Genomic DNA, 25,145 nt, shown 5'->3' with positions numbered 1-25,145 from the left:
TTACTTAGAGGAATATGAAAGGATAAGGATCATTAAATGTTTAATCTCACATTAAATTTTCAATTTAGAAAAATCAAGAGTAAATCAAGAGTTAGATAAGTCAATATCCATTAAATGTGTATTATATACAATGAAGGGCAAATCTCCAAAATAGAACATTTTTTAAGTTTATATCACAAAAATAGCACTCCAAAAATAAAATGACCAAAATAGCACCTTTCTAAGTTTATCCTTTGAAAATTTTAATTTTTTTATTTTTTAAAATTCGAAATCTTATCCTCAAAACCTCATTTCTTAACACTAAACCCTAAACCTTAAACCCTAAACCCTAAACCCTAAACCCTAAACCCTAAACTCTAAACCCTAAACCCTAAACCCTAAACTCTAAACCCTAAACCCTAAACCCTAAACCCTAAATCCTAAACCCCACCCTTTAACTCTAAACCTTAAGTTTGTGACTTTTGATAAAACATTAAGTACTATTTTTGTGACTTTTGACCTTGAGTGCTAGTTTGGAAACAAAAACTTGATTTAGTGCTATTTTTTTCTTTTTCTCTACAATGAACGTAATCTGTGTTAAAAAAAAAAGAGATAATGAACGTAATCCTAATGCCTAACAAATGTAATAATCGGAAAATAAAAGAGGATTAGATATCTTTATCCAACAATCCCTAGTAATTAGTAAACCTTGCAAAAGACGTTATGTGGGTTCCATTAACAAGCGAAAAATCCGTTTCAAATGACCAATCAATGTTCTCATAAGATCATAATATCACGCAATAAGACCAATCAAATATCTCAATATTAATTACTTACCAAATATATTTTCCAAGATTTAGGATAAATTTTCATTTAAATTAATTAAAAGTCTAGTGGATTTTATGCAATGGACCAATCAAATATTTCAATATTAATTAGTTGCCATAAATCTATTAGACGTCTAGTGGATTTGACTAAACCAAGATCATAATATCATCAAATAAACCAATCAAATATTTCGATATTAATACTTACTAAATACAATTCCCATATTTCGGATAAAAACAATTCTAACTAGATAAATCAAATAAATTTTAATTAAACTTAAATAAAAGTCTAGTGGATTTGATCCTAAACACTTGTATATAAACCCTTCCTCGTTCTCCAACACATCTCATATCCAAAACATAATCTCTCCCTTAGTTCCATAACATAAACACTCTCCAAAACCACAAATGGCTACATCCGACGGCGAGAAAAGCTTGATCGTGAGCTTCGGTGAGATGCTCATCGACTTTGTCCCCACCGTCTCCGGCGTATCCCTCTCCGAGGCTCCTGGCTTCATCAAGGCTCCCGGTGGTGCGCCTGCCAACGTTGCCATTGCTGTCGCCCGTCTCGGTGGCCGTGCTGCTTTTGTCGGAAAGCTCGGTGACGATGAGTTTGGTCACATGCTCGCCGGGATCTTGAAACAAAACGGTGTCTCTGCAGAAGGAATCAACTTTGACACCGGAGCTAGGACGGCGCTTGCGTTCGTGACGCTTAGATCTGATGGAGAACGTGAGTTCATGTTTTACCGGAACCCTAGCGCCGACATGCTCCTCCGTCCTGATGAGCTTAACCTCGATCTCATCAGATCTGTACGTTACTTTGACTTTTAGATAACTACTAATTAAGTTTTTCTTATGTAACGGTTGTTGATAAACCTTACGTAGAGGTGAAGTTAGGTATCGTTGATAAACCTAACGTAGAGGTCAAGTTATTTTATCAATTGCTAAAATGATTACCTGTTAAGTAAACTTTTGTATGTAACGTTTGTTGATAAACCTAACGTATATGTGAAGTTAGATTTGTATGTAACGTTTGTTGATAAAACCTAACGTGAATGTCAAGTTAATTAGGTTAACCAAGTTCTCTGTTTTTTAACAGGCTAAGGTGTTTCACTATGGATCAATAAGTCTCATCGTCGAGCCATGTAGATCTGCTCACCTGAAGGCCATGGAGGTGGCTAAAGAAGCTGGTGCGTTGCTCTCTTATGACCCAAACTTGAGGCTACCTTTGTGGCCTTCCAAGGAGGAGGCTAAGAAGCAGATTCTTAGCATCTGGGACAAAGCTGAAGTGATCAAAGTCAGCGATGAAGAGCTTATGTTCTTGACTGGATCTGATAACGTTGATGATGAGACTGCGTTGTCTCTGTGGCATGATAACTTGAAACTTCTCTTGGTCACTTTGGGTGAAAAGGGTTGTAATTATTACACCAAGGTAACTTAGTTTTTCAAGAGCTTTCTTCTTTCAAACTTGACTTTACCATTAACCGTTACTTATGATTATAGAGCTTCCGTGGATCTGTTGATCCTTTCCATGTGGACGCTGTGGACACAACTGGTGCTGGTGATTCATATGTTGGTGCCTTGCTTTGCAACATTGTTGATGACCGTTCTGTTCTTGAGGTATACAACAATACATATAGAATTATAAACTAACATATCAGATCAGTATAGAGTCTAGACCATTTCTGAATCTTTGGCTCTTGTGTGTTTTAACTACAGGATGAAGCTCGTCTTAGAGAAGTGCTCAGGTTTGCTAATGCATGTGGAGCCATTACAACAACCAAGAAAGGAGCAATTCCAGCTCTTCCCACAGTGTCTGAAGTTGAAACTCTCCTAAATGCAAAGTGATCTACAACAAGTCTGGAACTTTAAGATTTAACGTTTTACTTTCTTCTGTTGGCTTTGTGTTTTGGTTCTGTGTGTTCGTTCATAGAACTGTTTTGATTTTGTTACCTTATGAATAAAAAAAGCGTTACCAAGTTTAGTGACGACTGTTTTTTTTTTTGAGTAGTGAATGCTTTAAAGAACAATTGCTTGAGGATAACATTCAGACACTTGCAAATCTAGTGATCTCACAGATATGTTTGCATTCTTCCCACCTCGAACTCATCCTCTCTAGAAATGATTCAGCCCAGACTTCCTTGCTACCTCCCATACTCAGCTCATATGGCACTGAGAAACTGCTACAAACACACTCAATTATTTTCATACATACATTGTTGTTTAGTCAGCAGAATCACAATGTTGGTACTGAAGTTGTTACCTAGTTAGCTCTTCTAAATGAGAGTCTTGTCCGGTTGTACCGTTCCTGGAAGATTTTTTAAGTTAGACATCACAACAATGTTTCAGAAAGCTAAAAAAATTAACTAACTACCTAACCTTTGTAAAAGAACTTTGAAGATGCGGAGAGACTTGGTTGAGAGGTTGTAGATTGCATCTTCTATGTGATCTGTGCCGAATAAATACACAACTGGATAGTCCAGTAACCATCTGCAAATACAGATCAACGCTGAATAAACTAAGATTACATACGGTGAAATGAATGAGGATTAGGATCTGAAAATTACCCGCTTAGTGTTGGAATTGTAACCTTAGTGTCTTGTAAACAACAACTAAGATCAATGAATAAAGAAGACTGAGAAGAGTTGGCTTCATCTAAAGCTGGTGTGTGATCATCATTGCTGCCATCTAAAGGAAATGTGGAATAGAATAGATTCTGAATCGACCTAAGCTGCATCCCTAGATCGCTTTACTTGCTTTGCTCTACCATCTTGAATAAGACAAAAGCAAGAGTGAGATCAGTCCAACCACTGAAACAAATACTGAAGCTTTTATAAGAGGAACAACCTGTGGAGGATCTTGTTCCAAGTCGAGGAAGAACAATTCAGGTTCAGAACTCAGCCAATTGGGCAGTGTTCTTCCATTGATCAGGTAAATCATATCCTCTATAACCATAACCATCAGATCTTTGAAAACTGGTAAAACCTAGAGGACACAAGCAGCATGAACAAAAGCAGCTTACTCAAGTAGTAATGTTGCTTGAAGAGAAAGTAGAGAGACTAACCTCTTGGAGAAGCTCAAGAAGAGAAAGTAAGCGAGTTTGTAGCTCAGGCAACTTGCCACCATAGTCAATCATTACAACTGGTCTCATCCCCGTGCATAGTGCTGCCAGCACATATGTGAAACTGAGATCATCATAATAGAGTCTAAAGTTCAAAACTTTTAATGGTTTATCTCTGACAGAGAGTGGAAACTCTGATAAATCCATCAAGCCAAAACGCACAGATTGGCTTCATTCTATGTAAAATGATCTCAAACAACCTATATCGAGGCGGCGTTTGGAAGAGGCTTTGAGTCGCCATTTGATTTGTGAGAGAGAAGAGCTCATACATTGAAGTATTTCCTCAGAGCTTGGAACCTCCATCTCGGAAAACAAAAGACTCTGAAGCTTAAGAATCACTTCATCGTTCGTTTTCTTATTAGAAAATTATTTCAATACAAACCCTGAACTTTTTAGTTTTCTCATAAATAGCCCCAAACTTGTTTTCTTATCAAGAATCACTTCCTTGATCGTTCTCCGCATCTTTATTAGGAATATTTACAGTACAAACCCCTGAACTTTAGGATTTGTTACATAGTTAACCCCAAATTTGTTTTCTTATCTATCACTTCCTTGATCGTTCCTCCAGTTTTCGAGTTTTTGGACGCTTTTTATAACTAGAAATATTTTCAATACAAACCCTGAACTTTAAATTTCTTTCTCAAAAAAAAGTAATTAAGAAATATACGCGTCGTTGCTCAAACAAAAAAAAAAAAATATACGTGTCAAACTTCTATTGGTTCGATATCACACGTGCGGGCAAGAGTCTCTCACATGACCTTCCTTCGATCTATTGTATATTCATCACTTTCTATCACACCGGAAACTTAGCCGGCGAACTAATCAATTCAACCTCGAGATCCATCACCTCCTCCACACCTTCCTTCAGGTATGCGTGTATGATACTTTAGAACCCCTAGATTAGCAATGTCGCAGCTTCGATGCTCGGACCCTTTTGAATCGATCTTTTCTTTGATTGCGTAATAGAAGATCATTTTGATTGCTGGGTTGTTAAAAACAAGAACCAAATTCAAATAAAGCTTTCTTCTTTGAGCATTTGAGCTTAGCAATTAGTTAAATTAAACCTCTATTGTGTTAAATGGCAGAGATGTATAACAACAACAACATGACTCAGGCAGTTCCACAGCCTAACCCTTTTGGCAATCCCTTCTCTGGCCCTGGCTCTGGCCTTATCCGAAGTGGCTTGGGTGCCTATGGGGAGAAAATATTCGGATCCAGCTCTGAGTATGTGCAGAGCAACGTAAGTTATAAACCCTCCTTGTGTTCATTACTCAGCGTTTCATTTGTTTTTAACTCTTAAGTTGTTGATATGAACAGATAACTCGTTACTTCTCCGATCCTCAATACTATTTTCAAGTGAATGACCAGTATGTGAGGAACAAGTTGAAGATTGTTCTGCTTCCTTTCCTTCACAGGGTAAGATGAAGTCTCCCTTTGTTTTGTTTTGCTCTTTATTTGTACTTATGACTCTTGATGAAACCTCAGGGACACTGGGCTAGAATCTCAGAACCTGTTGGTGGTAGACTTTCATACAAGCCTCCGATATATGATATTAATGCTCCAGACTTATACATTCCGCTCATGGCCTTTGGCACCTATCTTGTTCTTGCTGGTTTATCACTAGGACTCTATGGCAAGTATGTTTCTTTATTTATCTGTTCATGTGTATATGTCTTCCTTTTTTAAACCCTTTGATTCCCAATTTGTTAGGTTTTCTCCGGAAGCTCTGAACTGGCTTTTTGTGAAAGGAATGGTTGGCTGGTTTATGCAAGTCATGCTGCTGAAGATGACATTGTTTTCACTGGGTAGTGGAGAAGCACCGCTCTTGGATATTGTGGCGTATGCTGGGTATGCTTTCACGGGTCTCTGCTTAGCTGTTCTTGGAAAGATCATGTGGGGATACTCTTACTATGTTTTGATTCCGTGGACCTGCTTATGCACCGGGGTTTTCTTAGTGAAGACGATGAAGCGAGTTCTCTTTGCGGAAGCTAGGAGTTATGACTCGAGCAGGCGTCACTACCTCTTGATCTTTGTAGCTTTGGCTCAGTTTCCTCTTTTGATCTGGCTTGGTAACATTAGTGTCAATTGGCTCTTTTGAAATGCATTGTGTTGTGAAAAAAACTGTTATTTTGGTTTTGAATGTCAATTTTTTTTCATAAGAGTACATTTCTATCATGATTACAAACAAATAAGGACATGAACTTTGGTAACGTTTATGCTTTTTAGTAGAAACTGTTTCCCATGTGTATGATCCCTACTCCAAGCCCTCCACCTGCATTGCATTGGTGCATTGCGATTTCGCCTTTTGTACTCCTTTGCAGATTGGAACGTTCTTTGGACACTGCAGACAGTTATTGGAAAGGCTTCCTCTGACCTGTCTGGAGAGCCTTAGAAACTCTTCAGGAAGCAAACCTGTGAGGTAGTTGTTCTCCAAGTACAAGCTTCTCCATGAATTCTCAAGTCTTTTCCCATAAATCCTCGGAATGTCTCCGGAGAACTTGTTGCTCCTTAGATTGATATCCTTCAAGTTTCCATAAGTCGGCAGGTTCAGTGGAAGGTGACCCTGTAGTTGGTTTCCTTCAGCGTCAAGTATCCGCAGGCGGGACTCAATGCCTGTAACCTGAACAACCTCTATGGATGTGAAATGGTTAAATGATACATTGATGTGAGATATCTCTGGGAACGTTAGGATTTGGTGGCCAATGGTGCCTGAGAATCTGTTCTGGCTCACATCTAGTGACACAAGGTGTTTCAGCCTATGCAGAGGCGATATGCGTCCTGCGAGGCTGTTGTAGCAGAGAGATAGAGTTCTTAGACTTGGAGGAAGCTTAGGGAGGGTTCCGGAAAGGTGATTGTTACCGAGTTCCAACGCTTGTAGCTTCCACAAGCCGTTGAGTGGAGGTATTCTCCCGTCTAGATGGTTGTTTGATAGGATCAGGTGAGTCAAGCTTCTCAAGGATGAGATCCTTGGAGGGATCTCGCCCGCAATGCTGTTCTTGGACAGGTCTATGGTTTTGAGCTCTTTGAGCCAGGTGATTCCTGGTGTTATGTCTCCAGTGAAGAGGTTTTCAGAGAGGGAGAGTTTGGTGAGTTTCTTGAGTTGGAAGACAGTTTCTGGCATTGGACCGCGGAACCTGTTCCTGCTGAGGCTAAGGACCGTGAGCTCTGTAAGGTTCCCTACTTCATCAGAGAGGAAACCTTCGTAGCCATCATCGTCAAGGTCGATCTCTGTGACTCTGCTGGTTGTGTTTTCAAGAGGGAAAGAACACATGACTCCTAAGAACGTCCCTGAGCCTTCACATGGGTCTTCAGAGAAGTCCCATGTGCTGAGGTAAGAGGAAGGGGAGATGGAACTTGGATCAATGCTCCGTATGATAGACTCTAGAGCTTGGATATCAGATCGAAGAGTGGCTGAGAGAACTGATGAAGGGAAAATGAGTGAAACAAGTAGTAAGAGCAAGGACATGAGTAGTAATGAAGAAGAAGATGGTTGTGTTTTAGCAGCCATTGTTATTGTTCTTCTTTAACATGAATGAAAGATATGGAACCTTTTCTTTTTAAGAGAGTATTCTTGTAATAAGAATGAGAAGAAAGTCATCGTGTTGGACCTAATTGGGATCTAACATAAGGTTTTTGGGTACATTATGGGTGAGATTCATATACATCAAAACCATATGTGGACCGACCACACAATTAGCTTTAGATAGTTTTCCATTTACACAAAGCTCTATGGATATTTAAAGTCATTATCATCAAATGCATTTTAAGTTATGATTACGTCTACATTATTAAAACTAATCTTAATTTGTATGAGATGTATCTAAAGTAAAAAAGGACACTTATGAAAATGTGGAAGAAACAATTAGTGGTTATTACTTTTTGGCAATTTTTTTGTCATACATTATCAAATCCTACTATTTTAGAATTCCATCTAAACAATGTTAGTAATCATTTGACCAATATCTAAGAAAAGACGATTGAAACAGTCCACAAAATTTTTAAATTAGAAATTCACTATTTATAGAAGTTTGGTTTTGCATATAAATACGTTGTTAAGTTAATCAAGAACTACTAACAAGAAAGAGACCAAAAAAAAAAACAAGACCCGTTTAAGAGCTTATTAAACATTATGGCTATCGAAAAGAAAACCCTAATCGCCTCCTTCGTCATCGTTTTGATGATGGTAATGATGATCGTGACCGAGGTCGAGGCAAGGAACCATGTCACAATCAAGCCGCCTCCAAAGTGATATATAGTCTTTGTTGTTTCTGAATCGATCGTTCCTTCAACGAGGAGCTTCAAGCATGCATAGCTTAACTAAATTTTATTTTATATATTGTTTTTCACCTTCTTATTTTCTTAGTTATGGATGTATTATTAGTTTATTACTTACAAATAATGTATTACATAAAAAAATTAATATGTGAATGGAATGCACTAGTTTTATATTTCATATATGTAGAGATTTACTCTATGATCTCTCTAGAAATTGACAACTTTAATGTTCACATACTTTCTTTTTAGTTTGTAATTTGTAAAAAGGATACAATATCCTTATATTAAAACTAAAACTGTGTTTTTCTTCTGTGTGTTGTTTTTTTTTTTTATTATCCATCATCTTGTTTTGGTTGCCATGTAGAGGTTTAATTATCAAGTATCTTCTTCCTCTCATACAATCAACCAGTCCAAGTTAATAAAGCCTAAAAGATACAAACGTAGCTACTTATATACACAAATTCACAAATATCACATGAACTTACTTTCCTTCTATTTAATACACAAGCTACACATTACAAATATTTGATTATCCAAACCCCAAATATACATTAACCCAATTTTTCAAAAACTCAAAAACTTTAATTAATTAGCATAATCTTCATGCATATATACATACGTTATACAAACAGGAAAAAAATGGAAAACAAAGTACAATCCTGTTGATTTGTTCTTTGGCCATTATGTCTGCATTCAACGCCTTGTCATATCTCGTACCTAATTGTATATAAATTTAAATATTGCATTACATATAGTAATACTATAGTGTCATCATTTTATAACTTTTGAACGAAAATATAAAAATACAAACCTTTTTAATTTGGAATTCTTAACGGTCTTCAAGAATTGAGCTTCTAAACTTGGACTTTTCAATTTGATTATCCTTCTAAGATTTATAGTTGGAGCGAAAATCGATGGTGATTGACCCTATTAGCATCGGTTTAATCATGGTTTACAGTTCACAACGTTAATTCATTCCGGTTTATCCCTTTGTAAACAACTCTCTATATAGAAATAGGCTAAGGTACTTCTAAGATTTACATTTGGACCGAAAATTGATGGTCATTGACCCTATATATTAGCATCGGTTTAATCATGGTTTACCGTTTACCGAAATTTTTGGTTTTCGGTTCGGGTTCAGTTTTGAGTTCGGTATGATTTTGAGAAATAATTCGGTTTTCGGTTAGGTTTACAATTTTTTTTAACATAATAACATAACCCAAAATTAACAGAGATTACTGAAAATAACAAAACCGAATTAACCAAACGAACCAAAAATAACCAAAAAATCTTAATTTTATAGCTAATTATATTGACATCTAACCAAAATTTTAAAATTCGGTTATTTTCGGAAAAAACTATAAAACCAAAAACCAAAAACCAAATGGAACCGAACCGATTTTATTTTCGATTCATTTCGGAGGGATTGTGGCTGAACTAGAGCTTGGAATTTTAATCAATGCCCGCGGGCCCCACCCCATTTGACCCGCTGCGTGGCGGGTGCGGGTCTAACAATCTGAAAATTTTCAATTGTGGGTGCGGGTGCGGTCGAGATTATTTTAAGTGGGGCGGGTCCGGGTTAGCCGAATTTGAGTCGCGGGTACTTGCTAACCCGCAAATTAAAAAAAAAGATTTTTCTTTTTTAAAAAACCATTTAAAAAAAAAACATTTTGTAAAAAAAAAAAAATTTGTAAAAATTTATAAAATATCGTAAATATTTATATAATTTTAATTATAAATATATTATTTTAATATATTTTTTTAAATAATTATTTTTAACTATATAATAATTATTTTTAATATAATTAATATTACCCGCGGGTTTGGCGGGTTACCCGCGGGTTTTTGCGGGGCGGGTTGGTAGAAATTTTTTTGTTTGCGGGTTATGCGGGTCAATTTTTTGAATCATGATTCGACCCGCAGTGGGGGCGGGGCGGGTCGGGGCGGGTTCACCCGTAAACCCAGCACTAGGCTGAACCGACCCTTAATATTCAAGACAAAGACTAGTTAAAAATCATGTATATAGATAAAAGACTCAATGTTTCTTTCCCTCGTGACAGGTTAGTGAAATACTGGGTGGATGGTTCAAGAAAGGGTGCATGGGAGGTAGGGCTGGGCAAAAAACCTGGATCCGAAAAACCGAACCGAACCCGATCCGAAAAAGTAGTATCGACCCCGAACCAAAATTGATTAAATATCCGAATGAGTTCAAAATTTTGGTATTTAGAGAACCGAAACCGAACCCGATCCGAACAGAAGTATTTCGGGTACCCGATTATATCCGAAATTGATTTATATACCTATATATATTAATTATTTTTAGATTTAATATATGTTAAGAATATCAAAATATATAAGATACTTTTAAATTTTCCAAAATACTTATAAATATATACAAATAGTCAAAAGTAACATGTCTAAAATAGCTAAAGTATACTCAAAACACCAACAATACTTATTGATTCTCAATCCAAAAATTCAAACCAAACTAATTTATATGTTAATTTTAGGTACTTTGACATATGCTATTCAAATTTATATGTAATATATTGTTTTGTTTATAGATTTTGAGAAATTTAAAGTATATAGTGAATTTAAAAATTTTTAAAATAATTTAAATGGGTTATCCGAACCCGAACCGAACCCGCAAAGATCATGTGGGAACCATAATTCACACCGTCGATTTTAATGAATAAGTATGGAGGAAAACCAAGAAAACCCGATTTTTCCTGAAGGTCTGAATTCTCTGCGTAATCACTTTCAGAGCGTAAAAAGATAGATAGCAAGATAAAGATAAATAGTCGCTCGGAGGCGTTTTATTAATGAAATAATAAGAATATAAGACTTCTCCGAGAGGAGTAGAGATATGCTAACTAGACAAAAGCAGAAAAGAAAGGCGGCAAAACGTTATAAGCCTTGCCTTGCTAATCTAACCACCTAAGTTCTAAGTTCCTAAGCTAGCAGGAGTTCTCTAAGTCTAAATTCTCGGATCCCTTTTCTTCAGCTCCAGCTCTCTTTATATAGTTGTTTTAGGTCGGTGGCCCATTTACTCCTTTGCCTTTGGGCCTAACTTTATCTCTTTTGGGAATATTCCATTTTTCGTCGATCTTGGTAGTTATCCTCGAATCTTGATATTTATCTTCGGAAACTTAACGTTTATCCCACTTCCGCGAGTTAGGATAAGCCGTCATAACTCCCATTGGGCTCAGGTCCCTTCTAAATCGTAGATCGGCCTCTAGACACGTTTAGATCCTCTCGGGCCGTTTTTACGCTTTCGGGGTTTTCTACGATGTTAGTAGTAAAACTTTGAGAGTAACTCCGATCGAGACGAAACGAGAGTTATATGATCCAAAAGTCAGACATCACAACTATACGGAAGACACGAGAGTCGTAACGAGTCGGACTGGCCGAGATTGGATTGTCCTCGGCCTAGGGCGAGGTGAACCGGGCGCGGATCGTCCTCGCCCATGTGCGAGGTGACCGTGGTGCTGGTCGTCCTCGCCCATGGGCGAGGTGACCTTGGTGATGGTCGTCCTCGCCCACGGGCGAGGTGACCGTGGTGCTGGTCGTCCTCGCCCATGGGGGAGGTGACCTTGGTGATGGTCGTCCTCGCCCATGGGGGAGGTGACCATGGTGCTGGTCGTCCTCGCCCACCTTGTGAGAACGGTCCGGCTCTCGGGTCTTGACCTGTCTCTTTTCGTACCGATCTTTCATGAGACCCTCGTCCATAAGTATTTGCATTCCTCCGATCTTTCTTTCGAGAAGTCTTTCATGAAGAATTTGCTAAAATAATAATCTTAGCCGTTGATTTCGAGATAACCGTTTTCAACCCCAACAGTTAGCCCCCCAGCCTGCAAGACTCGGAGACGATTTTGCGGGCGAGTGAAGTGTTTTTAATCAGAATTTTCGGTTAAGAGTACGTTTTCTCTTAGATTATCTTTTGAGATTATTTTATTGCGGAAATCCACGTCACCCTCATATCCTTATAAGTAGCAACTCAACAATTACCATTCTTCACACATCTTATTCCTTCAAACTTTTCTCTCTTCATTCTCTCAAGCAAGAATGTCTTCCTCCCAAAACGAAAAGAAGAACACCGACGTCGAGATGGGTGAGGCCAGCCCGGTTCTACCGATTCCTGCCATTCATGAAGCCACTCCGACTTTCGTTGCTGGATTCCTTTCTTTCAAAGAGAGGCTATCCAGGCGTAATGCCGAAAAGGAAACGAGTCAGACCTCTGCTGAAATGTCGGCTATCCCTTCCTCGTCTGCGCTGTCGATCTCAACTGAAGGAAACAAGTCTCTGAGCGATGCTGCGCCCCTCGTAGGAACGGATACGGTACCTGTGCAAGTGCCAGAGGTCTTGGCCCAATCTTCGGGCTCTTCCACTACCCCGGTCTCGATTCCTGAGAAAGGACAAGTAATGGAGTTGATGCCTCCGCCTTTGGACAGGAAAGAGATCGTCTTAGGGCTTCCTGCGCCTAGTGCCGCTCTGCTGCCCAAAGGTCGCAAAAGGAATGGCGCCGCAACCGAGACCGCCAAGAAGAGGAGATGTTCCAAAGGTGCGGAAGGAGAGCCTTTGGGGCCTTTACCGCAATATCGTGCCAAGGTTCGTTTTCGAAAAACAAATTTTCTTATAGGATACTTTGTTCTTCAATTATTCTGACTTTTATTTCGTTCGCAGTTCATATCGTTGATCGACGGGATGATCAGCGACTGTGGTTCGGAGGTGGAGCGTTTGACATAGGGACTAGCAGAGTCGCGGGAGGCGTTGAAACGAATTGAACTCACGCTGAAATCTACTGAGGACGCTCACGCTGCTGAGACTTCGCAGCTGGAGTTTCAGGTCAGCGGTCTCGAGCGGGATCTCGGAAAGTCGGCGAGTGCACTGTTTAGGATGAAGAAAGAGAAAAAAGCCAAGGCTTCCGAAGTCCGTCGTCTTCAGCGCCAAATCAAAAGTCAAAAGGAACCGAGGACTTGTGAGCCAGCGGGGACCGTTGTCCCAACCCATGGGACGAGTTTCATGCCCGCCTAACGAGGATGGCTATTCTCTTTGATTCCCTCATGGCAGTCCGTAAGAAGGATCTGGCCCTGGCGGGCATCGAGGGAGGTCTAGGTGAGATCCAGCTATTCAAAGGCGAAGCGGTTCCGACTCTGGACTCTGAAGAGGCCAGGCTACTGGCTCATAAGGAGGAACTGATGGCCTCCGAAGGTGACTTCGATTCGATCCTCTCTCTCCTGAAATTTGAATGCACCCTCGCGCCGTGTTTGGAAGAGACCGAAGGGCAAGGCCGTGCCGCCGAAGAAGGCGAGGGCGATGCTGTCGAGAGAGGTGACGGTGAAGTGGCTGAGGGAGGTGATGTCGATGCGGTCCCGAGCTCCGATGAGGTTGAGGATGAAGGCGATGCTCTGAGGAGTGCCTAGGGTAACGATCCTTTCGGGGATTTTCTTTGTTTTGTTTTGGTCTGTTCATGAGGCCGTAATTTGTATGTTCCGGGACTGGCCGTTGGTGGCTTCGAATCCCTGCCCTTGTTACGGATTTTTGTAAGATGCTTGGCTCAATCTATAAAACTTTTCGGTTGTTTTAAATCGAGAGAACTTCTGTTTTTCAAGGTTGGAGGGCAGGGTGTGAGTTGTCTTCTCATCCCCCCCCCCCCCCCGAATGATCACCGTATCCATCGTTTGTTGAGTACGCGAGTTTACGTGGTTTTCTGCTTTATGCGAAGGCTCGTGAAAACGTACTGATTTAAGTGAAGAGACAAGTTTTGGGATCTCATATCAGAGTGTTGATATTATGCCTTTGTGATGTCAAGATCCCGTAAGGCTGGGTTTAGGTCAAGACCTAGGTTTACTTTTGGACTGAGGCTATGCGATGACAAGTCGGCTTTCGTTTTGCCTGTTTGCGATTTTAACCTGATTCGTACCGATATAAAGTCCGCGAATTGTTATCGGCTTATACGACTTGTCTTAATACGAATCGAGCTACCTCCAAAGGCCGTTTGGAGATACTGACCAAAATTTCGGATTTCTTCTATAGCGCGCTATGGTATCCTTGTCGGATGCAAGAGAGCCTATCCTTTCGAGGGCGGCTGATGTCTGTTTAGGACGTTAGGGTTCGTTTGTTGTGATCATCAACAAAGAAATAATGTCAGTTTAAAGGCATTTTACCGTTAGAGGTGTACTAAGTTTGTTTTGGAAACGAGAACGTCGTTTCTGTAGATGTCGAAAAAATCGTAACTTTAAGCGTGTAGCGACGTCTCGCAGAGCCGAAAGTTGACCTTTTCTTTTGTGCCACATTTGTTCGCGGGCTTTTTCCGAAGGATTCCTCTTTTACGAGCGTTCGGGGGGTTTTATCGGATTTAGTGTGATAACTAATCGATTTTGCTTAGGCGCTTTGAGCGAGTCTTAGATTGCCACTTTAGCTGTTTGGCGAATAGCGGGATTGGCAACCGTAAGGTCGCGTTTTTCCGCAAAAAAATTCGAAAAAGGTTGAGTTTTTTTTTTTTGAAAGTCGTGGGAGTATACGAGTATACGTACCCACTCCCCCCCCCCTTTTTAAGATGGAGGGATAGCTGAACTCGCTTGGCGAGCTGCCTACGTACCCTTTTTTCGGGGATCAAGCCATCTCGTATTTCTTAGTTCTCATGTTGCGATTAGTGGTTGTATTTTTTAAGATGCATCGCGTTCCAGGTTCTTTGGATCTTGACGTCTTGCATATTCGCGATTTGGTACGATCCTGGTCGGACCACCTTTATGACCTTGTATGGTCCTTCCCAGTTTGCTCCCAGTTTTCATGTGTTACGTTCGGCAGTGTTTTGGAAGACTTTGCGCAGAACCAGATCACTTTCCTTGAACCTGCGGTGGCGAACGTTTGAATTGTAGTATTTCGCGGCAGCGTGCTGGTAGTATGGATTCTTATGAGAGCTTGGTCTCGTCGCTTGTGGGAACCGAAATTCGCACTGTCGATTTCCGTTTAAATAAGGAAAGTTAGGAAAACCCTAACTTCCCAGAGGTCCCGGATATCTGTTAAACCACACGCCAAGCAATCAGAACACGCAATTAAAGACGAAAAGAAATAAGAAATCGTAAAAGAGAGCAAAAGAAGTTTTATTCCGAATCTGCGTATGAGCGTTACAACAAGGTAGAAGCCTAGGCCACGAGACTGCAAAACCTAGTTGAGTCGCAGCTCAAAATAACAAAAACGGAAAGTTGCCTAATTGCTCTAAATGCTAAGTTTGCTCTGAAAAAGTCCTCCCCCATGCCTCTCGCCTAGGACCCCTTATATACTGACTCCAAGGTCGGTTTACGCCTTTCATCTTCTGCCCTTAAGCCGCCATAGCATATAAATGGAGATATTCCATTTTTTCCGATCTTCGTAATTATCTACAAAATTCCGTATTTATCCGCGGAAACTTGACATTTATCTTCCCTTGCGGACCAAGCGTAAACCGACATGCGGTTTACGGGCTGTTGGTTAAGAAATCGTAAGTTGGGCCTCGAGTCGTGTCTTAGGTCCCTTTGGGCCGTCTCTCGACTCGAAGCATTTATTACGGCTTCTTTCGATAAAGAATGAACTTTCTGCGGTTTTTACGGTAAAGTTTGATTGATAACTTAGAAATGGTGGGGAACGTGAGATGGGTTCGCTACGGTATTCGGGAGAAAGCATCGAAGGGTATACGAGAATGCATGGACTGATGTCGTATCGACGTTTCGGAAGAGCTCGGTCGCTACATAGCGACCGAACTTTGGTTCGAGCTCGGTCGCTACGTAGCGACCGAGCTCCGGCTCGAGCTCGGTCGCTACATAGCGACCGAGCGGAATGGGCGTTTGGTCGCTATGTAGCGACTGAGCTTTGGCTCGAACTTGGTCGCTACGTAGCGACCGAGCGGAGCACGCGTTTGGTCGCTACGTAACGATCTTTCTCGAGCTCTTGTCCGATGATTCGCGTTTCTTCCGCAAAGGTTTTTTGTAAAGAAGAATCTATTTCGAAAATATATTTGTCGAAGAATTTTTCTACGTTTTTCTTCTTCGGGGATTTGGACGTTAACTTCGTCGTAACCGTTTTTGACCCCAACATCGCTCGTTAATGAGATCAAGTTCATCCAGCAGCATCGCGTTGTTGAGATCTTCTCATTCGGGAAGGAATCTTCTTTGCACTCCGGGAAATTCTACTTCCGCTGGGATCGTGCATTCCGTCCTGTAAACGAAGGCGAAGGGGGTTTCTCCCGTAGCCCGTCTTGGGGTTGTACGATGTGACCAAAGAACTCCTTCTAGCTCATCTGCCCATCGTCCCTTTTTGGCTTCTAAGCGCTTTTTTAACTCGTCAAGGACGGTTTTGTTAATGGTCTCTGCCTGGCCGTTACATTGTGGATATCTAGGAGTTGACTTGTTCAGCCGTATCTTCCACTTCTCGCAAAATGCTTCAAATCGGGTAGAGATGAACTGAGATCCGTTGTCTGTTACAATTTCGTAAGGGACCCCGTGCCTGGTGATAATGTTCTTCCATACGAAGCTCTCGACTTGTACGTCTTTGATACTTGCGTAGGATTCTGCTTCTACCCACCTCGAAAAGAAATCCGTAAGGACAAAAAGGAAGCATTTCTGTTTTGAATTGTGTAAAGGTCCGACGATATCCATGGACCATCGCGTAAAGGGATACGGAGATGAAATGGACGAGAGCACCTCCGCAGGTTGATGGATGGTGGGCGCGTGCCTTTGGCATTTTTCGCATTTTCGTACGAATTTCTCGCAGTCTTTGATCATAGTTGGCCAGTAATAACCGTGGCATTTTATTTTGACTGCGAGTGACCTTCCACCGGAGTGGTTTCTGCACGATCCGGAATGGACCTCTTCCATCACTTTTCTCGCTTTCTCTCCCTCGGCGCAGGTCATGAGTGGGCCAGAGAATCTCCATTTGTAGATTTCTCCCTCTACCGTTACATATCGTGCGGCTTGGGTTTTAATTTTGCGTGTTGCCCATTTCTCGGCGGGCAGCGTTCCGTCGCCTATGTAGGCTCGGATCGGCTCTAGCCATGGGCTGTCGCAACCGTATTCCGGCTGATCCATCTTTCCTTATGGTGGATCTTCGATTTCCTCCGCATCTTCGATTTGTCCCCAAATCAGATTGGCGATCACCGGCAGTCTGATGCTCGGATGTTCAATGAATTCCATAGGGATTACCCGTTTTAGTCTTGGATCCGAGCTTGACGCGAGCGCGGCCAAGGCATCTGCGTGGGTGTTTTCCGAGCGAGGAATTATAGTGAGGGCGAAGTGGTTGAAGTCTTGGGCCAGGTCTTGCGACTAACTGAGAATCGCAGTAAGCGTGGATGTTGCAAATCTTCAGCCCATGGGCTAGTCGTAATCCTGCAATGAGTGCTTCATATTCAGCCTTGTTGTTTGATGCATGGAATTCTAACCGAAACGACTGCTCCAAGATTTCCCCGGTGGGCGACGTGAGCCGAATCCCAATTCCGGATCCTTGTTTGGACGATGATCCATCGACGTGAAGAACCCAAGTTGAATCTGGTTCCGTGTTTGTCATATCCCCCGTGGGCAATTCTACTAAGAAATCCGCAAGCACCTGAGATTTTGCACAGGTTCTTGGGCGGTACTCGACATCGTACTTGCTCAGTTCGATCGCCCATTTCGCGAGGCGTCCTGACTGACTCGGACTGTGCAGAATCGTGCACAGGGGAAAGGTGGTGAGAATCACTATGGTATGAGATTGGAAATATGGCCTGAGCTTTCTCGCCGATGTTACAACAGAGAATGCTAGTTTTTCCATCAAGGGGTACCGCGTCTCAGCGTCCAGCAAGGTTTTACTTATGTAAAAGATTGGTTTTTGTTCACCGCGTTCTTCTCTGATCAAAACGCCACTTACTGATGTTGCGGAGACCGCGATGTATAAGAATATAGGTTCTCCCTCTACTGGTTTTGCAAGAACAGGAGGAGTGGCCAGGTAACGCTTCAGCTGTTGGAAAGCCTTTTCGCACTCTTCCGACCACTCAAACTTTTTGTTCCCTTTCAACGTGTCGTAGAAAAGCTGGCACTTGTCCGTCGAACGTGAGATGAAACGGTTCAAAGCTGCGACCCTTCCGGTTAGCCTTTGGACTTCTCGTTTTGTCTTTGGTGAGACCATTTCTATCTGTGCGTTTATCTGTTTGGGGTTGGCCTCGATCCCGCGACACGTGACCAAATAACCGAGAAAATCTCCTGATGCGACTGCGAACCTACATTTTGCCGGGTTTAGTTTCATGTTATGTAGGTTCAGCCTTGCGAAGCACTCTTCCAAGTGGGATACGTGGTCGTGTTTGTCAAGGGATTTTATGAGCATGTCATCGATGTACACTTCCATAGTCTTTCCGAGCTGTTCGGGGAACATTCGATTGACAAGTCGCTGGTAAGTAACACCCGCATTCTTGAGACCGAAAGGCATTACCTTGTAGCAATACGTTCCGCGGTCGGTGATGAATGCGGTCTTCTCGCGATCGTCGGGATTCATCATGATTTGATTGTACCTGGAGAAGGCGTTCATGAATGATAAAAGTCCATTCCTTGCTGTTGCTTCGACCAGTCGGTCAATGTGCAGAAGTGGGAAGCAATCTTTTGGACAGGCCTTGTTGAGATCGGTGAAGGCGACGCATACTCGCCATTTGCCATTTTTCTTTTTGACCACGACAGGATTGGCGAGCTAATCCGGGTATCTGACTTCTATTATTGACCCTACTTTGAGGAGTTTCTCAACTTCCTCGTTTACCGCGGTAGCACGCTCTGGTCCTAGCTTCCGTCCTTTTTGTTTTACGGGTTTGTAGGTCGGGTCAATGTTGAGTTCGTGACATGTTATGCCGATGTCGATTCCTGGCATATCCTCCGCGGCCCAAGCGAACATATCGAGGTTCTTTTTAAGACAAGCCATGGCTCTGTTCTCAATGGTTCGCAGAGGTTGGCTCCGATCTTGACGCATCGTTCTGGGCGGGATTCGTCGAGACAGACCGAGATTACCGGTTTGCAAGTTGGTTCGCGCTTCCCTTCTAGAGCTTCGACCCTCTATGACTGCCAGAAGACTTCCGAGTCTTCTTCTGGGGCGCCCTTGTCGAGAGCCAGCTTTCTTTTCTTCTTGTGGGAAGCTTCAATCGCAAAGTTCTTTCTTTTTAACTCAGCGGCGAAACATACTTGTGACATCCTGTGGTCCCTTTGAATTGTTTCGACTCCATGAGGGGTCGGAAATTTAAGGCATAGGTGGAATGTTGATGGGATCGCTCTCATGGAATTCAGCCATGGAGTTCCAATGATTACATTATACGATGTTGGGCGATCGACGACCAAGAATTCCGTGATTTTTACGACGCTCTCAGCTTTAGCCAAGAGGTTGATTGAGCCGAGGGTCATAGTAGCGTCTCCTGAGAGTCCGAAAATTGGACTGGGACCTTGCGTGATGGCGCACAAGTCGATTTCCATTCTCTCGAGGGTGCTTGTATAGATAATGTTGGCCGAGCATCCGGTGTCGAACAACACTCTTGCTACGTCGATGTCCTGGATGGTCAGTTCGATGACAAGGAGATGGTTGTGAGGTTTGAACTGGTCGGCCGTTGCTCTGTCCTTGAAAGAGACGACATCGTGAGCTACTGGAGCGGACATCTTGTATCTTTAATCGTTTGTGATTTTTGAGTTAGAGAATTCGACCCCCCCCCCCTCCTTCTAGCGCCAAACTGTGGGAACCGGAATTCACACCGTCGATTTTAATGAATAAGTATGGAGGAAAACCAAGAAAAACCGATTTTCCCTGAAAGTCCGAATTCTCTGCGTAATCACTTTCAGAGCGTAAAAAGATAGATAGCAAGATAAAGATAAATAGTCACTCGGAGGCGTTTTATTAATGAAATAGTATGAATACATGACTTCTCCGAGAGGAGTAGAGATATGCTAACTAGACAAAAGCATAACAGAAAGGCGGGGAAACGTTCTAAGCCTTGCCTTGCTAGTCTAACCACCTAAGTTCTAAGTTCCCTAAGCTAGCAGGAGTTCTCTAAGTCTAAATTCTCGGATCCCTTTTCTTCTGCTCCAGCTCTCCTTATATAGTTGTTTTAGGTCGGTGGCCCATTTACTCCTTTGCCTTTGGACCCAAGTTTATCTCTTTTGGTAATATTCCATTTTTCGTCGATCTTTGTAGTTATCCTCGAATCTTGATATTTATCTTCGGAAAATTAACGTTTATCCTACTTCCGCGAGTTAGGATAAACCGTCATAACTCCCATTGGGCTTGGGTCCCTTCTAAATCGTAGATCGGCCTCTAGACACGTTTAGATCCTCTCGGGCCGTTTTTAGGCCTTCAGGGTTTTCTACGATTTTAGTCGTAAAACTTCGAGATAGAGACGAAACGAGAGGTATATGATCCAAAAGTCGGATATCACAACTATATGGAGGACACGAGAGTCGAAACGAGTCGGACTGGCCGGGATTGGATTGTCCTCGCCCTATGGCGAGGTGAACCGGGCGCAGATCATCCTCGCCCATGGGCGAGGTGACCGTGGTGCTGGTCGTCCTCGCCCACGGGCGAGGTGACCGTGGTGCTGGTCGTCCTCGCCCACGGGCGAGGTGACCGTGATGCTGGTCGTCCTCGCCCACGGGCGAGGTGACCGTGGTGCTGGTCGTCCTCGCCCACGGGCGAGGTGACCTTGTGAGAACGGTCCGGCTCTCGGGTCTTGACCTGTCTCTTTTCGTACCGATCTTTCCGGAGACCCTCGTCCATAAGTATTTTTATTCTTCCGGTCTTTCTTTCGAGAAGTCTTTCGTGAAGAATTTGCTAAAATGATAATCTTAGCCGTTGATTTCGAGATAACCGTTTTCGGCCCCAACAGATCCGAACCGAACCCGAACCGAAATTTAGAAATACCCGAATGGAACTGAAATCTTTGAACCCAAAAACCCGAAACCCGAATAGACACGAACCAAACCCGAACAGGTACCCGAACGCCCACACCTAATTGGAGGTGAACGAATGAGAAGGGTGAGTTTTTTTACCATGTGCTTCTGTTTTTTTTTTTTTTTTGTAACACCTCCATATTTTTTCTCTTTAATAATAAATAAATATATAAAAATAATTAGGTGAATAAGTGACTAGTAAGAAGAAAAGGCCGAGAAAGAAAGAGAGAAAAAAAAAGCTCAAAACCTAGCGGCCGTAAAGGAGAGCGCAGAGCCGAAGTTCATCCTAAAGCCCATTAATCCCTTCCTCCCTCGTGGTTTGAAAATCTTTCGCCTCTGATTCGCGCGGCCTCTCCTCCCTCCTTACTCTACCAATCAATCATCCATCCGTGAGCCCTCTCTCTCTCTCTCTCTCTCCGATGTTCCATAATTAGATCTCGCTATCTCTTACTCTAAATCTACTGTGCTTTTTTTATTCCCAGTGGTTTAGGCTCCTTGTCGATCTTTACCCCCTCCCACGATCTGCAATCCTACCGAGGTTTGTGTATGCTGTGATGAAGATAGTCTTTCTTTTTTATTTGTCAGATTGTTTTTTTTTTTTTGTTCTTCAAGTATATTATCTTAGCTTGATTCAGTTTTTGTCTTGGTACAGAGGACTTTTTCCACAAGAGGATTATGGATAACAACACTTCTTCTTTGATGCTCATTGATAACAACGGTTCATTTGAGATTGATGACAAATCCCATATGGATTTGGTCACCACCACCAGGCCCACTGATGCTGCTGCTGCAGGGGATACCGACGACGGCGGCGGCTCTCTGCTGTCTCAGCCTGGTATACGCCGCAGGAGAAAAAAGTCAATGGTCTGGGAGCACTTCACCATCGAAACCACCAGCCCCGGGTCCTCCAAGGCTTGCTGCAAGCACTGCAGGAAGTCATTCGCCTACATAACCGGCCAGAAGCTCGCCGGAACGAGCCACCTCAAGCGTCACATTCAGTTGGGTATATGCCCAATGAGCCGAGGAGGCGATCAGCTCACGCAAATCTCTCCTGATGCCAAAGATGTTGTCGTTACCACCCCTCCCAAGAAACGTCAGAGGGCTTCTTCTACGCCCCTGAACGCTCCTCTAGATCAAGACCGTTGCTACGGCGAGATGGCGAAGATGATTATTATGCATGAGTACCCTCTCCACATGGTTGAGCATTCTGGATTCGCCCGTTTCGTCCGCGCCCTTCGTCCCCAGCTCGGTATGGCGACCTTCCACGCCATCCACGCTGATTGTGTGGCTATCTACTTGTCAGAGAAGCAGAAGCTCTCGGCCTTCATCGGCGAGATCCCGGGCCAGGTGAACCTCACCGTGGATTTGTGGTCGTCGAATCAGTCTGTGGGGTACGCGTTTGTGACGGGGCACTTCATTGATAAGGACTGGAATCTGACTCGCAGGCTTTTGAACGTTGCGCTTGTTCCTTCCCCTGATTCGGATTTCGCTTTGAACCAGCCTGTTGCGGCTTGTTTAGCGGACTGGAATCTCGAGAGGAGGCTTTGCAGCCTCACTGTTGGGGAATCAGTGGTGAATAAAAGCGCTGTTGAGAACCTCAGGTGCTGTTTGTCTGCCAGGAACCAGCATGTCATGAATGGTCAGCTGTTGCTGGGGAGTTGCTACGCCCGCCTCCTGAGCAGTATGGCGCGCGACGCGCTTGGGGCTGAGGATCTTCAGACTCCCATTAAAAAGGTTCGTGATAGCGTGAAGCATGTGAAGACCAGAGACAGTTGCTCTGAGAGGTTTGATGAACTGAAGGCGCAGCTTCAGACGCGTTCTGAAAAAGATCTCCGCATTGACAACCAGACGAAATGGGACACGACTTACAGCATGTTGTTGGCTGCGTATGAACACAAGGAAGTGTTTTCTTGTCTGGGAAACTGTGATCTTGAATATAAAATTTCGATATCTCCTGAAGAGTGGAGAAAGATTGAGGTGCTTTGCTCCTGCTTGAAGATTCTTTTTGACGCGGCTAGTGTTTTGACTGGCCCAACCCGACGATTGACAGCAAACGATCTGTACCATGAGATGACAAAGCTTCAGCTAGAGCTAAGCCACACAGCCATGAGTGAAGAGCCAGATGTCAGAAATCTGGCGACTCCATTGAGAGAGAAGTTTGATGAGTACTGGAGAGGATGTTTCCTGCTACTGGCAGTTGCTGTTGTGATGGATCCGCGCTTCAAGATGAAGCTTATTGAGTTTAGTTTCTCTAAGGCTTATGGGGAAGATGCAGAAAAATGGATCAGGAGCGTTGATGATGCTGTACATGAACTGTACCATGACTATGCTGAACAGAGTCACTCCCTGTTGGAGGCTTATGTGGCCCACGGGAATGATGGCTTTTCTGAAACGGAAGTTCACTTTCATCCTGAATACAACCATTCCAACGAGCTTTCACATGATCAAATATATGAACAGCCTGGAGGAGATAGCAATCTGCTGAATGAAAAGCCAAGAGACCATGCTTTAGACGGTCATGAGTCTCAAGAAGCTGCTCAGACTGACCGGACCCAGCTGGTTGAGGAACTGCCGCTGGAAAACCAGCAAGTGGAGGATACTGATATGACTCAGGAAACGCAGCCGGTGGATGAAATACTCGAGGACACTCAATCAGTGCAAGAACTGGCCCAGGAGGCACAATTGGTGGAGGAGAAGCATGCTGACAGTGACATTCTTGTTGAGGAAGTAGAACATGAGACACAACCGGTGGAGGAAATGGTCGAGAACACTGAACCAGTTGAGCAAGTGGTTCAGGAGGCACAACTGGTGGAAGAGAAGCATGGTGACAGTGACATTCAGCCTGTTGAGGAACTAGGACATGAGACACAGCCGGTGGAGGAAATGGTCGAGAACACTGAACCAGTTGAGGAAGTGGCTCAGGAGGCACAATTGGTGGAAGAGAAGCATGGTGACAGTGAGATTCAGGCTGTTAAGGAACTAGAACATGAGACACAACCGGTGGAGGAAATGGTGGAGAACACTGAACCAGTTGAGGAAGTGGCTCAGGAGGCACAACTGGTGGAGGAAAAGCACGATGACATTCAGCCTGTTGAAGAAGCAGAACATGACACGCAGCCAGTAGAGGAAATAATAGAGGACACTCAGCCAGTTGAGGATTTGGCACAGGAGACACAACCAGTGGAAACCATTCCCGAGCACATCAAAAATCCACAAAACGGTGATTCTCAATCACATGCAATGCCGCAGGAAGAAGCTGCGTTTACAATCTCTCAAGAAGGTCACCACGTTGACGTCCTTCTCCAGGAAGGCCATCACCTTGAAGCCTCTTCGCAGGAGTTTCCCCTCATCACCATTGGAGATGGATTCTCAGACTTTGAGCTTTACATCTCTGAGGTAGGGAGTCGCGAGCAGATGAAATCGGAGCTCGACCAATACCTGGAGGAATCTCTGATACCGCGATCACCAGACTTTGAGGTTTTGGGCTGGTGGAGCCTGAACCGAACCAAGTACCCCACCCTCTCCAAGATGGCAGCTGATGTCTTATCCTTACCATTTTGCACTGTCTCTCCTGATTCTGTTTTTGACACTGACGTGAAAAAGATGGACAACTACAGGAGCTCTCTTGGACATGTGACCTTGGAAGCTCTCTTCTGCGCCAAGGATTGGCTCATGCACTCTTCAAACGCTTCCACCTCAGAGAACAATATGAAGAGGGAACCGTGAGGGTATCCCTTCTATCTTTCCTTGTCCTTCGACTTAGTTTAAGCGTACTGTATTTTGTTGTGGCCTCTAGGCTAATTTGGATTTGTGTTTGCTTATGCTTTTTTTTTACCATCTCTCTTTCCGGGCTTTTGAGCAGCTCCCTTGTTAGACATGATTTGATATTACAATTTGGTATCGTTATTTTTTTTTTTATTGGCTCTCTCAGTCTTCTGGGTGAGTGGTGAGGTCTGTTATGATAGTATGTAACTCGTTTCTAGGGAGATGTTATATAAGCCAACAGAGAAGAGTCTGGTATGA

The 25,145-nt window shown here is 43.0% G+C and overlaps 5 protein-coding genes across 5 annotated transcripts; 3 read left to right on the top strand and 2 right to left on the bottom strand.

The window, feature by feature from the left end:
- The first annotated feature begins 1,150 nt into the window (after positions 1 to 1,150).
- Positions 1,151 to 2,790, top strand: LOC111213913 (probable fructokinase-4). Its single transcript, XM_022715754.2, has 4 exons — positions 1,151 to 1,616; positions 1,906 to 2,238; positions 2,310 to 2,426; positions 2,526 to 2,790. The coding sequence occupies exons 1-4, from the start codon at positions 1,215 to 1,217 to the stop codon at positions 2,652 to 2,654; spliced, it is 981 nt and encodes a 326-aa protein (XP_022571475.1). The 5' UTR covers positions 1,151 to 1,214; the 3' UTR covers positions 2,655 to 2,790.
- Positions 2,791 to 2,834: 44 nt separating this feature from the next.
- LOC111213914 lies at positions 2,835 to 4,439 on the bottom strand. The gene is made up of 4 exons (XM_048753712.1): positions 3,374 to 4,439; positions 3,186 to 3,296; positions 3,070 to 3,114; positions 2,835 to 2,986 (listed from the first exon to the last, which is right to left on the bottom strand). Exons 1-4 carry the CDS (start codon positions 3,541 to 3,543, stop codon positions 2,854 to 2,856), a joined length of 459 nt encoding a protein of 152 aa, XP_048609669.1. The 5' UTR covers positions 3,544 to 4,439; the 3' UTR covers positions 2,835 to 2,853.
- Positions 4,440 to 4,663: 224 nt separating this feature from the next.
- On the top strand, positions 4,664 to 6,086 carry LOC125575620 (protein YIF1B-like). The gene is made up of 5 exons (XM_048753711.1): positions 4,664 to 4,795; positions 5,013 to 5,167; positions 5,245 to 5,343; positions 5,413 to 5,564; positions 5,638 to 6,086. The coding sequence occupies exons 2-5, from the start codon at positions 5,015 to 5,017 to the stop codon at positions 6,023 to 6,025; spliced, it is 792 nt and encodes a 263-aa protein (XP_048609668.1). The 5' UTR covers positions 4,664 to 4,795; positions 5,013 to 5,014; the 3' UTR covers positions 6,026 to 6,086.
- A 77-nt stretch (positions 6,087 to 6,163) lies between these two features.
- On the bottom strand, positions 6,164 to 9,126 carry LOC125585135 (receptor-like protein 53). The gene has a single exon (XM_048753710.1). The coding sequence runs from the start codon at positions 7,433 to 7,435 to the stop codon at positions 6,182 to 6,184; it is 1,254 nt and encodes a 417-aa protein (XP_048609667.1). The 5' UTR covers positions 7,436 to 9,126; the 3' UTR covers positions 6,164 to 6,181.
- A 12,187-nt stretch (positions 9,127 to 21,313) lies between these two features.
- On the top strand, positions 21,314 to 25,040 carry LOC125585133 (zinc finger BED domain-containing protein DAYSLEEPER-like). The gene is made up of 3 exons (XM_048753707.1): positions 21,314 to 21,511; positions 21,605 to 21,660; positions 21,775 to 25,040. Exon 3 carries the CDS (start codon positions 21,798 to 21,800, stop codon positions 24,846 to 24,848), a length of 3,051 nt encoding a protein of 1,016 aa, XP_048609664.1. The 5' UTR covers positions 21,314 to 21,511; positions 21,605 to 21,660; positions 21,775 to 21,797; the 3' UTR covers positions 24,849 to 25,040.
- The last annotated feature ends 105 nt before the right edge of the window (positions 25,041 to 25,145 follow it).

The sequence above is a fragment of the Brassica napus genome, chromosome C4, assembly GCF_020379485.1.
Source record: "Brassica napus cultivar Da-Ae chromosome C4, Da-Ae, whole genome shotgun sequence".
Taxonomy (NCBI): Eukaryota; Viridiplantae; Streptophyta; class Magnoliopsida; order Brassicales; family Brassicaceae; genus Brassica; species Brassica napus.
Note: the sequence above shows the minus strand (reverse complement) of the source record. Positions and strands in the feature narration are given on the sequence as shown.

Coding starts and splice junctions, on each gene's coding strand:
- LOC111213914 (XM_048753712.1), bottom strand. CDS start 3,543: ATGCAGCTTAGGTCGATTCAGAATCTATTCTATTCCACATTTCCTTTA. Junction 3,115..3,185: donor TTCAAAGTTCTTTTACAAAG/GTTAGGTAGTTA, acceptor AAAATCTTCCAG/GAACGGTACAACCGGACAAG. Junction 2,987..3,069: donor CATTTAGAAGAGCTAACTAG/GTAACAACTTCA, acceptor TGTTTGTAGCAG/TTTCTCAGTGCCATATGAGC.
- LOC125585133 (XM_048753707.1), top strand. CDS start 21,798: ATGGATAACAACACTTCTTCTTTGATGCTCATTGATAACAACGGTTCA.
- LOC111213913 (XM_022715754.2), top strand. CDS start 1,215: ATGGCTACATCCGACGGCGAGAAAAGCTTGATCGTGAGCTTCGGTGAG. Junction 1,617..1,905: donor ACCTCGATCTCATCAGATCT/GTACGTTACTTT, acceptor GTTTTTTAACAG/GCTAAGGTGTTTCACTATGG. Junction 2,239..2,309: donor GTTGTAATTATTACACCAAG/GTAACTTAGTTT, acceptor TTATGATTATAG/AGCTTCCGTGGATCTGTTGA.
- LOC125575620 (XM_048753711.1), top strand. CDS start 5,015: ATGTATAACAACAACAACATGACTCAGGCAGTTCCACAGCCTAACCCT. Junction 5,168..5,244: donor CTGAGTATGTGCAGAGCAAC/GTAAGTTATAAA, acceptor TGATATGAACAG/ATAACTCGTTACTTCTCCGA. Junction 5,344..5,412: donor TGCTTCCTTTCCTTCACAGG/GTAAGATGAAGT, acceptor ATGAAACCTCAG/GGACACTGGGCTAGAATCTC.
- LOC125585135 (XM_048753710.1), bottom strand. CDS start 7,435: ATGGCTGCTAAAACACAACCATCTTCTTCTTCATTACTACTCATGTCC.